The following is a 16,200-nucleotide window of genomic DNA, read 5'->3' on the forward strand; positions in this document are numbered from 1 at the left end:
TATGGAATGTATGTTTTACATATCATTTTACTAAAATCGAAATCGAGCCCCGTGTCTATGTAAAGGCGATGAATTATTAAAATCACTCCGATACAATCTCGTTCCGAACCCAATCCCTTAAGTAAAGCTGATTATTGAATCTCTCGAAACTTTTAGATATCTTGGATTTCTGCCTTCCCATTTTTTTTTGTAAATTCTTATCACTCATGTCACCCAATAGGAATTAATAATATTTATTTGGCAGAGTTAAAAAAGATAGTTTAAATATTATGTTGTTAAGCGATTTGAATTTTATGTGTAGGTGCTTAATACCAAAATGTTTTTTTTTTTTTTAATTTGAGTTACATAAGTTTCAAGTAAGTATTTAACAAAAATCTACTATCTCACGACAAAAATATGGTTAAACTGGGATTTGGTGCAGCATACGGACTATGAACTCGAATAGGTTTTCGTATTAAATCAGAATGGTTAATAACTTTATAAAAAAAAACAGTGGGTAGTAGTTACCTAGTGATTTATTGATCTTTTATTTGTAACGCGATATGATCTATTTGCTATCAGACAATCGTTACTAACAAGAAGTAATAGCATATCTATACTAATAAATAAAATTGGAGTGTCTGTCTGTAATTTCGAAATAACTACCTCATATTAAGCTCATATGGTTATTTGAACGATACCAACACTGAATCACACGTTTTTAAAATTTTTGTCTGTCTGTCTGTCTGTCTGTCTGTCTGTCTGTCTGTCTGTCTGTTTGAAAAGGCTAATCTTTGGAACGGCTGGACCGATTTTGACGGGGTTTTCACAGACAAGTAGAGAATTGACCAGGGAGTAACATAGGCTACTTTTTTAACCGACTTTCAAAAAGGGAGTTGTGTTTTTCTACCTATGTACACCGAAATCTCCGAGATTTCTGAACCGATTTGCGTCATTTCTTTTTTAATCGATAGAGGAACTTCGCGACACTGTTTCATAAAAAATTTGGAGTCCAACTCCTCAATCCTGATGCTGCAGGGGATCTGACCAATCTACGCGGGCGAAGCTGCGGGCATCAGCTAGTAATAGAATAAAAATTATTACTCCTGAATATTTTCTTGTCACCCAATATGCAGTTGTTTTGTCCACTATTATTATTTTTCCATTGCCAAAAAACATGATAAATGTTATGTATTTAATACATACTTGTATGGTGTAGAGTATAAGCTCCACCAACGATAAATATGAAGCATAATCTTCGGATACTTTACAAGGGTAAAATAAGAAGGGTATTTATGAAGCTATGACCTCATAAATAATGAGCTAATTAGGGATTTTAACCATCTGCGCGTATGAATTACAATTTGGTAACAACCCTATTACACATAATACATATATTCATGTTAGAACATTATTCTGTACGACATGATTTGAAAAACGTGATTAAATTGTAAGTTGAAAGTGCGCGAGATGAAATATTATGTGGCCCAAATCGTAAATTGAATTTGGTTACATTATAATGAGTTCTTGTCAGGAATTGTGTATCGGGTTGATCCTAAATTCGATCACGTACCCTTCGCTTGATTTATGTATTCCGACCACCTTCAGTATTGCTGAAGGCAAAGATTTGATTACGTAATAGGTACTTATGTTGGGTCGGAGATCTATTTAGCAAACCGATAAAGCCTATAATATGCTGCTGCCAAAAAGCACTACAATACCTGACTTCTTGGAAAATTGATTTAACTTAGTGCACTAACAGCTAGTTGATAGAATAACAAATTTTGCGTTAGGTTCATAATAGGTAGGTAGTTAGAGTATAAATCGATCAGTATATTTTTGCTTTTGTTGTTGTTGTAACCACAAATATGAAATGAGAAAATATAACGTTTATTCATGTCATGAGACTCAAGCATTATTTCACAAAGAAAATAAAGCAGATAATATTTTTATAATCCCTTGGGTTTAGTATAATAATATGTAAAAATCATGCGAAAGGATTTCTTTCATGTCGAGGTTTGCTTTGATTTTTATTGTGATATTTTTTATCAGTAGATACCTATTGTTACAACTGGTCGAGATGGTAATGGGGATATGAGTCGTGCAGGTGGTGACGCCCGGCACCCCTGCGCTGTCATAGTTAGTGTTGCACGAGTCCGTATCTACCGCGTTTATCGATTTCGTCGTGTATCGAGTTCGTTGTTCGACATGCGTAAAAATAAAATAACTAATAATCCATTCTCACGTGAACTAGTCTGGAAAGTATTAGAATATTGTGTCATTGAAACGTAAAATAATTGTTATAAATACACTGGATAGGGCTGTGTTTTACTCTGGCACACCGAAAAGAAGTCTATGCTCAGAATAAAATCCGATTCAAAATCAGTTGGATCATAATATGGACTATTAAAATCACGATAAAAAAATGAACAAACGCACAAAAATTTACTACAGCAATAACACAAATGCTTAATACACAAAAACCGATATCCGTGTAATTTTATAAATCTTTTAACACTCTATTTCTTATTTCATGAAAGTGGTTCTAATTAAATTTAATGAGGGTCTGTCAGCAATAGCAAGTGTATTGCGGCAAATATTTTATAATTAAAAGGGTCACGGGGAAAATCCTTTGATAATTGACCACGAAAGCCATTGAACGTGAAAATCTACACAATTTTCTCTTCGGCGACTTTTTTGCCACTGTATTTTCTGATATCTTATATTATTATCTCCATGTATGAAAAGACTGACATTATTATCAACGTATCAACTACAGCTCAAACCGCTGCGACTAGAATTTTGAGATTTTGCATTGAGGATATCTATGTTTTATGTACCTATAAATCCAATGGAATGAAATATTAAATGGAAAGAAATATTATACATAATATATTTGTTGCTACTGTAATTATAAGATTAAAAATTCGAATTATGTAAACTTACCTAAAAAGCATGTATAACTTACATAATATTTTATTTTAAGATGTAAATTTTATTTTCAGTAATAAAAGGCTTATATATTATTATAAATCCAATAATTTTCAGAAATTTTACATCTAAGAAAAAAAAGAGACATAAATAAGTTTGTATGAAAATTCGTCAGTTTTGAAGTAGATTCCATAAAGTTATAGCAATTGACTTTTTGAATACCTGGTAAGTATCGAGGCATAGTAGCAAAATCCATGCAGATAAAATCTTGGTTGAAATCACATATAGATGGCGCTGTTGTCATTACCTTGCAGTGCTGCACATAAAAATGTTGAAATATCTTGTAGGATGGTACGGAACTCTTTATATAAGAGCCCAACTCGCTCTTGGTTTTAAAAATAGGACGTATACGTCATATTTCTAAAAACGTCATATTTCAGTTTTGTAATATACCTACTAATGTTTTCCTGTCGTAGGCGTGTTTGGTCTACGAGACATCCAGCTAAGTGTCCCGGAAGCAGTGGGTGTGGGCGCCAGTGCGTCCCTTGGCTGTCGCTGGGCGCTGGACACGGGTGAAGCGCTCTACACCGTCAAATGGTACCATGGCGCCCAGGAGTTCTTCCGCTTCGTGCCCAAGGAACTTCCCAATACGAGAGTATTCTCGCAAACTGGCATTAGTGTTGACGTAAGTATACGACAAAATTCATACTAATATAAATGAGAAGGTGTATCTGTCTGTCTGTTAGCTTTTCACAGCCTACACGTTTAACCGATATTGACTAAAGATACAGAAATAGCTTGCACCCCGTTTTAGGACGTAACCTATGTCCTCCCACGGATTTTTTGTCCCAGAAAATTAAACTATGATATTTTCAAAACGCTTAATCTTACGCGGACGAAATCGCGATTTGTAGAATAATACTAGGTATCTGTATGTATGTATCTATGTTATCTGTATGTCTCTACATTTAACTCCAAAATGTGTTAGAACTGTTAGAAGTAGTTGACAATAGTTTAACGAGTAGGGTTTAAACCTTGTGAATTTCAAAGCACCTCATAGATTTAGAGACATTCCAAATGAATATGTAAAAAACCTAATTATACACGCGACCAAAATGCCCAAGTGAATATTTGAAAAACCTTAATCCATGTGAGCTAAATCGTAGGATAAATACTCCTTAGTTGCTCAAAAAAAGCTTTATCGCTATCGAAAATACTTGGCCCATAATAGTAAACAACACCATAGGGTGGCGTATAAAAGGGTCAACGATTTTGCGACGTCTTGCTAGGGCATTAAACTCCCTTCAGAGAATACGTTACAAAAACAAAACAGTAAAACAACTGGCCTAGAAGTTCGGGTGGAGGCATATTAAACCTTAACATTTGGCAAAACGCCATGAATAAGCCATAAAAGTGTGCCAAAATAATACATTAAAACCCTTTTTAGAGAATAACATATTATACGATCTCAACATGAGGTACCTGCTTTAACTAGTCTTTAATATACATAGCTAATAAACATAGTTAAAAAAAAATATAGATCTCTAACATTTTAATCCGGGTATCTTTATACCAAGAGTAAATATTATCTTCCGGCAAAAAAGGCCAGATCATCCGATCCCATCTGGTATGATAGTTGTCAAGCATGTGCCTATTATAAGTGAATAAAAAAGAATCCTATTGTTTTGTTATTTAATCTTGTCCTGAGCAAACTGTGTACTTCTATTTAAAAAACATAAATACGGTGCACTTTTTCAAAGAAAACAATTTTTTTGCTTACCATTCGATACGCTTCCTTTTACGTTTTATATCTTTACAAAAAGCAGGATAGTATCAGGTCACAATAATTAACATCGTTCACCTACTTTACTTTTTTTTTTTTTATTAAACGTAGACAAGTAATATTCCCAGTTTATTCTACGAAGCACAGTAAAATGCTTTTCTTTCAATACATTGCAGGGGCGGGAGCTTTTGATAACTGATATGTTCAGTTGTTCTTAATCGCCCCAAAGGGAAAATTTCTGACCGGGGAAATATTATTGTGTCTGAAGAACCGGATTGTTATATTGTTATTTTATCGAATATTGTTCCAACTTTCATACACAATCAAACTTGAGCACTTCGTTATTATTAACCCATGCATCGAGTTTAATAGTAGGTATCTACCTACAATTATAGGAATAAACCTAGCATAGGTAAATAGGGCATCGAAAAATTAACCAAACTAACAAAATATATTTTCAAATAAACAGAAAGATCAATATAGTGTTATATCAATGTTTTTTACTTTGTTTTGACTGCCGAGCAGTTAGGTCCAATACTAATTGCCTATTATTAAATAACAAAAAGTATGAAACTGATTTATCTGTACCCCAGATTGGTTGAGGCCATTTTACTGACGAAGTATATTAACTCACCAACGCCAAAGCTTAGAAATGTAATTAAATTAATCACACATTAGGCACTACAAAGTACAAATGAGCTGCAAAAGTACAACTTCTTGTTAAAAGAATTAAGATCAACAAGAACAAGAACTTGTGAAGTTGAGAATGGCGACTTTTTAATTATCTGAAAATGCGAATGACGTTAGTAGCACGAATGTGATATTGCGTGGTGCGCTTCTTGCAGCTCTTATAACTCTAGCGGATTTTGCTAACCGATTTCTTGTAATCTACAATCAACTCAAGTCATAATCGTACGTAGCGTAGAATAGCTATGCCGCTATGAGGAACGTTTATCAGCTTTGCTTACGGTTATCAAGGGAGTGACAGCCCCAAGCGCAGTGCCTTCTAAAATAGATACCACGATAATATAATAGACCCGGCTGACATCTTAAAAATTGGAGTATAGAATGAAGCTACCGATATTATCAGAGGCAAAAAAAAAAAATACAATAAAAATATTAAGAATGAATTAATATGATATATCTTGTGTATAATTTGTGTCTCTATGTGCTCCTGTCTGTATTTATGTCTGTCGATTTATTTGACTATTTGCTAGTTTTTCAAAGCTCATGCATTTAACCGATTATGACAACAGGCATCTTTCATCCTGGGGATAAGACAGTTTTTATCCCGGAAAGTCAAAGAGCTCCCGCGGGATTTTTAAAACCAAAACCTATGCAGACGTAGCCGCGGGCATCATCTAGTTATTGTCTGTCTGTTACCTTTTCACCGATCAACTGCTGAGCCAATCTTATGAGATAGATTTACATCCTGGAAACGAAAATAATATGATAGTTATATCTCGGAAAATCATAGAGTTTTCTGTAAGGGATTTTAAAAACCTAAATCCATGCGGACGCGAGCATCAGCTTTCAGTAAAGTACACAATATAATATTTTGAGCTTGAGTTTAAATAGTGAGGTAGATACTTTAAAATCTGCGACAGATTGCGTCTGGAAAAACGATTGCAGTTTTATTTTTAAAAATTTAGGTCAGTCGCTTTAGCGAAGATGGATCTGAATCAGATTTTGTGATTATCCATGTTCCAAGTGGCCCACTTTAGCGCAAGATGGATGAAAGCTTTTAGCACAATAGTTTGACTCCAGCTGTGTGACGCTAAAGTGGACGATTGTGACGTTGTAATAGAAGTTATAAAACTCTTCTACGGGCATTACTAAAGTATCCATATTAATAAATACCAATGGCAAAGCTGTCTGACACTAAAAGAATATTATGAAGAAAATTCGCTTGGCTGTAATGTGAGCTGCATTAATCTCATTTGTACTAATATTAAAGCGGAATTTACATAACGAAATTAGTGACATGAAATTAGTTTGACGGCAATAATTTCATCATGAATTGCTCGTGTAAACGTCTAATTTACTCTTAATGGCATGGCTATTTTTCACTCGGTTTTCACCTTGTTGCCATATCAGACTCAGAGCAAGAAGCACTGGTGTTGTTGATAGCGTTGTCCTTGTCCCGCTTGATTAGCTTCGCTAAGACCTCTGCCCCACTGTTAACCACTCATACATAAATCAAGTGCGGATAGGCCGGTGTTCCGGTAGTAGTAGTTTGCTTGTGTTCAGTGTCAGGGGTGAAAATGTTACATAATCTAAAGAGGGTTACGGGAAGAAGCTGGACGAGGAAGGCTTATGGCAGGGTGTGTTGACACTCACAAGGAAAAAGCCTATTTTTATCAGTGGACATAATATGATATTATGATGATTGATGATGATATGATAAGATAACCTAACCGATGAATTTTCGCAGATCTTCTATACAAAAACAAAACGGGAAAATAGATTCCACTAAGAAGAGCCGGCTGAACTCAGCAGTTGTAGTATCAGACAAAACGTTTCAATAGATTGTAGCTAGTGTTAATTGCATACATACTCCCTTATATGTATTTCAGTGAAGTGTATTTTTACAGGTGTCACGCTCAGGGGCTCAGCAGGTTGTGTTGCGGGGAGCGACAAGGAGTCTCAGCGGGCGATACCGATGCGAAGTTTCGGCCGATGCGCCGTTCTTCCACACCGTCTACAAAAGTGCTTATATGCGCGTAGTAGGCAAGTAAACATAATTATTAGTTTTTAGGGTTCCGTATCTCAAAAGGAAAACCGGAACTCTTATAATATGATCACTTTTTTGTTTGTCTATCTGTCTGTGGAGTATCATATGTAAATGCTTTACCTGTACATTCTAAAACAAATTTTTATTTATTGTTACGCATAAAAGTTTTTGATATCGTGCAAAATGTCGAAAAACACCCGAGTACGGAACCCTAGGTGCGCGAGTCTGACTCGCACGTGGCCGGTTTTTATTGTACTAAAATCTAGATGATACCTCAGACGTCATTCTGAATTTAGGTATTTGAAACGTTGGTATTTTTAAAACCCTTTTATAACCGGGTCCGGGCTACGTCATAAATAATCCATACTAATATTATAAATGCGAAAGTGTGTCTGTCTGTCTGTCTGTCTGCTACCTTTTCACGGCCCAACAGTGTAACCAATTGTGACGAAATTCGGTACAGGGTTAGCTTATATTCCGGGGATGGACATAGGCTACTTTTTATAACGGAAAATCAAAGAGTTCCCACGGGATTTCTAAAAACCCGTCCACTTAGCCGATTTGTATGAAAGGTAGCGAAGTAGCTTGCGTCCCTGTAATCGAAATAGGCAAATTTTTTTCCCGGAAAATCAAACAGTTCCCACGGGATCTATAAAAATCTAAATTCACGCGGACTAAGTCGCGGGCATTCTCTAGTATAATATAAAAAATAATAACTCACAGCTAATATAATCACAGCACAAATTAAATTTTATAACGCCTGTATAGTGCGGTTAAATGAATGAACAAAATAAACTTTCCTGAATCAGTGTATAAACTAGTAAACAATGAGAAATGTTGATTGCTCGCTCCAGAGATTGCTTGTTTATGACTTGGTAAACGTAATTTAAAGTTTGAAATGTAGCAGATTAACTGTATACCTAAGTTAGTTAGTCAATCAGAACTGCTTTGTATTTGACTCTTGGAAATTCAATTTCCATCGATCAAACATGTGTCTACCTAAATTATCCATATTTGATATAATTATAAATACGAAAGTGTGTCTGTCAATCTACTCCGTTTTGCCAGCCGATTAGTATAACCAATTTTGATGACATTTGTTACTTTTGGCTAGGAAAATCAAAGTAATCTCGTGCGATTTTTAAAATTAAAATCCACGTGGACAAAGTCGAAGACATCATTCTGTTTGGTACAGAGTACAGAGATAGCTTGCATCCTGGAGACAGGCTACTATTTATCCCGGAAAATAAGAGTAGACTCTTATTTAAGTTATTGTTAGGCGTTCTTACGACTAGGGTATAAAATAATGGTTCATGTTTTTTACCCGACTGCGGCCAAGCCCAAAGGAGGGTTAGGTTAGGTTAGGTTTTGTTGTTTTTCATAGACCTGTAAGTTCTTCTCACGTAAGTAGCTTATGTAATTAATTGACAACAAAATAAAACTAAATGACACAAGAATATTTACATTAGTAAATTTGTCGTAAGTTAATTATGTAAGCTACTTACGTTAATAAAACTTACAGCTGGTGTGATTGCGGCCTAAAAACATACAAAAACATACTTACAAATATTCATACATTGCCTGTCGAGCTATGTAAGCTATAAATAATATGACAAAAGCGCGTATCTATCTCTAAAACCTCTCTAAAATCTAAAATCGTAATTCCATTCAAAATGTAAACTATGAGTGTAACATCAATGTGTATCAATCTGTTATATATGGATTAAATAGGTAAGTAGTAACTAGATGTATTAATATATTAATTGAGGTTTAATATAAACGCCGAAGCATTGTTACGGAATTCTATCATAATTAATTTTAACTAAATATACAGAATGTTAGATGTTTAATCAAGGTTTATTTGTTTAATTTACGACTGTTGTTGATTTTATACTTGTAACTGGGTTGTTCAGTCGCTGCATGGTATGTTTAGTATAGGAACACAAAGGACGTACCCAGTATTTAGACATTCGTAACGAAGTCTGAAATGTACTATTAGCGATTACTATATTACCTTATTCTCAAAGGCCGATTTTTAGGGTTTCGTACCTCAAAAGGAAAACGGAACTATATAAATGTATACAATAACAATAATAATAAAGCAAGCGACAGAAAAACAATTTTACTCTAATATTTCAGCGTTTATTAAGACGATCGCAGTCGGGTTTTAGTTTTCAACTATATCTTTTATATACATATGTATGTATAAAGATTATTTAATTGAATAGGTACATGTGATTGTTTCTTAGTTTAAGACTCAGCGATATAAATTATGCACGTCCATACGTGGCACATTACAAGCATATTGTTATGAGTATAACAATGTTTACTCGAAGTGCTCGAGGACAAACTTCAATAACTAGGTTTAGTGCAAAGTTTGAGCAACTTTACACTAATCTGTAAGAGAAGTCTTTAATGTGTTCTATATATTCACATCGCTCAAAGTCAAAGCATAATCCTAATATCTTTGAACTAGACTTACGTTTAAATTGGGTCAGGTAAAGACTTTGCTGAGTTCTAATAATTGTGGTAATGGGTTAGATATACCTACCTAATTTAATCTTAGATCTATACATTTAAAAAGTCACTTGAGTGAAGCCAGGGGGCAGCAGGGTCAGCTAGTAGGTACTTTACAATCAGAAAGCAAATCACCACTATCACACTTCCCTCTGTTTTGATTGGTTATAGGCCTACGCCAATCAAAACATTTCGCCACAAAAAAGTTTTTGGTGAAGCTTCACTCTACGAATACGCTCTATCCTACAACGTTTCACTAAAAGAGAGATAGTTTTGGCTCCATAGTAAAAAAGGATACTGTCCAAACAAAGCCCGGAATGGAATTCGGCCTGCCCAGCGTTTTAACAATTTCTACTGAATTCTCCGCTAAAGTAGAATGAGCCCGTATGAAAGATGAATATGCAACGTCGGAGTTCCCACGGGTTCCATTAAAACGCATGTGCTCTTGTCCGATATGATTTATTGAGATCGGAATTTTCCCTATCCGCTATTGCTCTTATATAACTTTTTATATCGCGGGGTAATGGAGTAATTTAGATTCAATAAACGGGCTCTAAACAATTAATCTTGCCTTTAAAAATATAACGATCACTTTCGTTAATGGCTTCGTGACCAGGAAATGCTTTTGGGAAATTTCCATTCATCAATCTTATTGTTTGAGACATATCCGAAAATAGGTTCAGAAGGCAATTATCGCAGAACTTTGCGCGTTAGTATAATACCATGACGTTTTTTTAATACTTCTTATTTAATGACTATGCCTTATTACTAATTCCTTTGATACCTAGTTTAAGCTTTTCTCGGTTTTTGAAATTTTCTTATAGGTATGTTTATTCGTGACGAGCTATAATTAAACCGATTTAGTTAGTTGCACATTCTGTAGGTATATTCGAACTCAAAGAGCAAGTACTTAGGAAGCAAAATTCTTTTCAAGAACGTGAGGCTTTATAAAATTTGAAAGTTTACTGCTAGGAAACTTTTACGAGTAGTCTGGTTACTAACGCAAAAGTATTTTGTTCTCAGAATTGCCGGAGTCGGGACCGAAAGTGCTTGCACAGAAGAGCTGGTATACGGTAGGCGATATGCTGCGAGCTAATTGCACTTCCCCGCCTTCTGATCCGGCGGCGAATCTCACGTGGTTACTTAACGGTTATGAGGTGAAAACTAAATGAGAACTTTCTTTGAAAAACATTTCTCTCACGTAGCGCAGTGGCGAAACGATTAACGCCTTTATGCCTATGGAGTAAAGGGTTCCACGTACTCCATAGCCGCATGCGAATGCATTGGTGTGCCAAAAGCGTCAAAGCGTGGTTTTCTATGAAAGTAGCTAAGCTAGTTTTGGAGCTCTCTTTTCTGTTCCAAAGGACAATATTTTTAATTAGGTTTTAATTTCACCTAAATTAGGACTAATTTATTTTATTTTGGCAGATATTGTATAAACATTCACTTTTATCTCTAAAAAAAATAATAGGAGCTCATATTAAATCAGTCAGCCAGTGATCAGTCACTTTATGTAATTTTTTTTTTCGAATCCAAATTACGTAGTTTTTATTGATTCACAGGTTAAAGGTCTCGACATCCCGTTACAAGACACGTTTTACCCACCAAGACAACCTGTGATAAGCGACGCATCCCTAGAAGATGCGAATAGAATAATATTCAGTCCGTGGGACGCTATCTCTGGGTACGAGGACCCTGCGACTGATATTATAGACATTCCGGGCGACGCGGACATCGCTTCAAACTCTCACAAGAACAACTTTGAAAGCACAACGTTACTCGCACCGAGACCTGAGCAAATTGCTAGCAAAAATATTAGCGTTGAAGGAGAAAAATCTAATAAGTCTTCCTCCTTCAGTCAGCTCGTTATTCGAGTGCAAACTTCACATTTTTATAAGGTATGGCAGCATCGAAATGACTTCCAATTTAAATCATAGAAATAGTTATTTTCCTACAAGCCCGTTCTATTTATATACTGAACTTTTCATATCTTGGTAACTATTTTTCTCAACAGCTCGGTAAATTTTCTTTTTTAAACGTTTTTACTGCTAGCTGCCAAAATCGTACCAAAAGTATATACAGTCGTAATTGTTTTTTTACCAGGACGTGGCCTTACCACGTGGTTTTTTTTTATAAATTTTCTGTATTTCAATGGCGCTAAAATATTTTAAAGATAACGAGAAGCCTATGCCCGCCTCTGAGATATAACATATCTTAGTGTCTCATCAAGATCATTTTTAAGAAGAGAGAAAGATACAAGAAATTTAGTTTTATTATTTTAAGGAAAGTGGCATGGTGAGAGTTGTGCTTGTCATGCTTAAAGATGTGACAAGTCTGCCAATCCATTGGGCAAGCGTGGTGAAGTAAGGCTTTTCAGTCTAAGACTGAGATCTATACTTAGAGCGCACTGTCACTTTGCTCAGATTGTTAAAACGAGACAGCGCTATACCACTGGCATAAATCTATCCCGTTTTAACTGAAACTTAAGTCTAAGCAAAGTTAAAACTTCTAAAGATTTCAACCTGAGAACAGACCCATTCTCAGTAGTGTGCTATTGGTTGAGATGAAGATTAGTTATTTATTTAACTTTCCAAAGGGTCGTCTTAACGTCACATGCGTGGCTCGAATACTCTCCGTGTGGTCATCCAGTGGCTTCCTCCTGCTGGACGAAGAGAGGCCCCAAATTGCACCTGTCATGGGCAGTCGAGACTCTAACTCAGGTAAATCGGGGGTTTAATCCACCAATTTTCCACCTTATTTTCTTTTTGATAGAAAAACCCAATAACTTTTTGATCCAACTCAGGTGCAGAACACGGGATCTTATGATTTGGGCCTAATATGCTAGCCAGCGACAAGCGAGGCAAAGGCAACTTATCATGTTAACAAAAGTTTGGTCTAAAGTATTTGTGTTGTTTCAGGTCTCCGCTGCTCCACATCTCACGTCGCGGCGCTTTTAAACTATTTACTCCTGAATCTGCTCTGGTGAGAACTGTTTCTCTTCCGTGTTTCATGCATAACTTATGTGCTGTGTAGAGTTTACCGAAAAGCACCGCTTTCGGCTCCAAAACTGGAGGAATGTGGGATATGTACATTCGAGTAATCCCTGCTTGGGTACTATACTCTATATATAGTAGTAGACATACTGTACACAGTTCACTATCAGCACAGCTTAATACTTATTCTAAACTAGCTGATGCCCGGGGCTTTGTCCATGTGGATTTACTTAGGTTTCTAAAAACCGTGGAAATTCTTTGACTTTACTAGATAAAACGTAGTCTATGTGTTACATAGAAATAAACGTTCCATTCGATGCATTTCCACACTTTGATATTTGAATCTTTTACAGCTAAACAGTAATATTATGTACACAGAATAGCTGTGTGCGAATCTGGGACAATCAGTTAGGTAGTTAAACAAGATATTCTTTACGGACTAAGAAATTCAAATCATGTTTCTTTTCAGGGTTTTCCGATGATCGCCGGTGTAAAAGGGTGGCTACACATTCTCTCCGATCAAATCAGTGTTACACTATTGAAGGTTACACCCACATCTATAGTCGAGTATTTCTTTTATATTAAACAGTAAAAATATACGTTATACACTACAAATAACGTTATATACTGTATGTAAATATATTCAAATATATATACCTGAATATATAGATGTTTTTTTTCTCTATAGACGGGATATTTCTTACTAAAAATTCTGATATACTTAATATTACATATTTCAAACTATGAGAAATTGTAGGAATATAATATTGTATGTTACTTTCCAATGTAGAAGAATATAATACTCTACTATATATTTGGGTATTAGTGATTATACAAACTGACAGGTGAAACGATTTTATCAGTGAAGTGATTTAATAGTAGTGACTTTTATACTTGTATATAAATAGTTTTTAAATAATTATAGATGTAAGAATATAGTGATGTTTTGCTTCACAACTTCTATGTATGTAACTGTTACTATAATGGATGGTAAATAAAAGATCTCCGTTTTTAATTTGTTTTTATTAATTATATTTTTATATTAAGTGCCTTTAGTTTAGTGAAGTTACATAAATGTATAATATAAGCATCCCTAGTACACTAAAATGTACTAGGTATACATAATAAAGACAGGTATAGTAGATTAGTTTTAAGTGAATAGTAATGATGCTACTTGCAGATGAAACTGTAAATACTAGTGCCTCATAGGAAGTAAATAAGAGGTAGGTAAATATGTTCACGTAAATGTCAGCAAACCACGAAAAACTATAGCTAGTAATCTATTTCGCAACCGAATGAGCATCAAAGTAACGAGTTTCATAAAGGTTCTAATACAGGTTGGGTATGAAGAAAATTTTCCAAGCAAGTGATCCCTAATGGAGCAGACGATGTCTACACTAGTGCGCTTACACCAATATCGTGATAGCGGTAGGTACGGTGCGCTTTTATTTTGTAAGGGCATTGGAGTTTGAACTAATTTTTTGTACTTACAGTAAAATAAAGAACTTTGTTTTATCATAAAACTAGTTGACTCCCGCGACTTCATCTGCGTGAAATTAGGCTTTTAAAAATTCCGTAGGAACTCTGATTATCCGGGTGAAAAGTAGCATAGGTCACTTCAGGTCTTTAAAGCATTCTATTCACGACACTGCGGCAGGGCCGATTTAGGGTGAAAAAGTGGGGAGGATCCTAGATGGCCTCCTAAATATGTCGTGTGTCCTCCTAAATATGTCGTGTGTCCTCCTAAACATATCATCCTAAGTCGGATCTTAGATCGCCTTCTAGATCGGTGGGCAGAAACAAATATGATACTGAGCGACAGACCCAAGGGTAGGGAGTAGGGACCATCCTAGATTGCTCCAATCTAGCTGTCTCTATCAGCCCTGCCGCAGTGTCGTGAGTAGGATACTTTACTATACAAGTTGTTAATTCTTGTTGCATATGTCAGCCAATCAGAGATTACGATTGTATTGCAGTCAAACCTTGGTGGTAGGTGGTTGTATAACCGAGCTTTTACTCAGCGATAGACTCTCGATGCAAACAAATATTTTGCAATAGAATTAGCACGGCCCAGCGGCATGTCCAAGCGACAGTAACGCTTTTTCTGCCAGGCGGACGACTAATGGTTTCACGCGTAAACCGATTTCCAATAAATGGTAGCCCGCTTCACCCTAACAATGCTAATCTATCGTGTTTTTCAATGGAAGGTTTTGTATACATCTATAAATCGGATAGGTACGAGTATTTCAAAGTACGATAACAAGAGTCTATGCAGCCTATAGTAATTCGTTGCCACCATCCATGCATAGTTGCGACGCGAAATGAATATGTAACCTGCCATCGAGGACCGAGATTTTTTTATTAGGTATTTTAATTAAGAGGTACTCGCAGGTAAACCAGTATCGGCTACATCAATGGCTAATAAGCTAACAGAACCAGAACCAGACCAGCCGGGCGATTCAGAACACCCGATTCGGTAAGTTATCGTTCGATAACGTTCGTTTTTCATTGAAAAATACATCTTATCGAACGATAACTTACTGAATCGAATGTTGTGAATCGCCTTGCAGAACGTCAATCCATGAAAATGAAGTCGCGGGCATCAGCAAGTAACTAAAACGTTTCCTCAGGCACAAACATATGAATCATTCTAGATTAAAATATATGCGCTTTTGCCATCACACTAAAACCGTTCAAGAGTACGTTTTGCTGTCCATACAAGTAAATAGGTAGGTACTTACTTGAGGTAATTGGTAATTTTGACTATTTGCACTTAAGATACACGGTTTTCGTAAGTGAAAGTCCTTATCTAGTAGAATTACTATAGTTAGTGAACGTAACGGCGATGTGTGTTCAGTACTTGAAGGTAAACTTACTAACGAGGTTTAGTGGGAAGTTTAGGCACAACTTTGCATAAGCATATCCATAAGCTAAAGCTCGAAGATCGAAGTACCACATATTATAAGGACGCCTATCTATATGTATTTAATTATACCTACCAATAGATTCTATGACATCGGATGAGTGGATTATCGATTTTATTAAACTACCATCAATAGATAAATTAATAATTTTATATCATTTCTAACAAATCAAAATCAATTTTCAATAATACCCTAACAGTATGCTTCCTATAAAAAAATATCCTGTATCTAAAGATGATTTATCAACATAATCATATGCCACAAAATGAGACAAGTTCGAATTAAATCAATGCTGAAAATGCGTCTGACGTGAGCAGTAAGAAAATAAAAGAAATGCTG

The 16,200-nt window shown here is 35.6% G+C and overlaps 1 protein-coding gene across 2 annotated transcripts in view; it reads left to right on the forward strand.

The window, feature by feature from the left end:
* LOC123866813 overlaps positions 1–13,922 on the forward strand; it is a 37,030-nt gene extending 23,108 nt beyond the window's left edge. For both annotated transcript variants that reach the window (XM_045908518.1, XM_045908517.1), the window contains 7 exons: positions 3,387–3,595; positions 7,288–7,423; positions 10,968–11,101; positions 11,507–11,842; positions 12,541–12,664; positions 12,863–12,926; positions 13,407–13,922. In XM_045908518.1, coding sequence (XP_045764474.1) covers positions 3,387–3,595; positions 7,288–7,423; positions 10,968–11,101; positions 11,507–11,842; positions 12,541–12,664; positions 12,863–12,926; positions 13,407–13,419 — 1,016 coding nt within the window. In that variant the 3' untranslated portion in view covers positions 13,420–13,922. The remainder of the gene's footprint in view (positions 1–3,386; positions 3,596–7,287; positions 7,424–10,967; positions 11,102–11,506; positions 11,843–12,540; positions 12,665–12,862; positions 12,927–13,406) is intronic.
* Positions 13,923–16,200: the final 2,278 nt, after the last annotated feature.

Source organism: Maniola jurtina, chromosome 7 (genome assembly GCF_905333055.1).
Source record: "Maniola jurtina chromosome 7, ilManJurt1.1, whole genome shotgun sequence".
NCBI lineage: Eukaryota > Metazoa > Arthropoda > Insecta > Lepidoptera > Nymphalidae > Maniola > Maniola jurtina.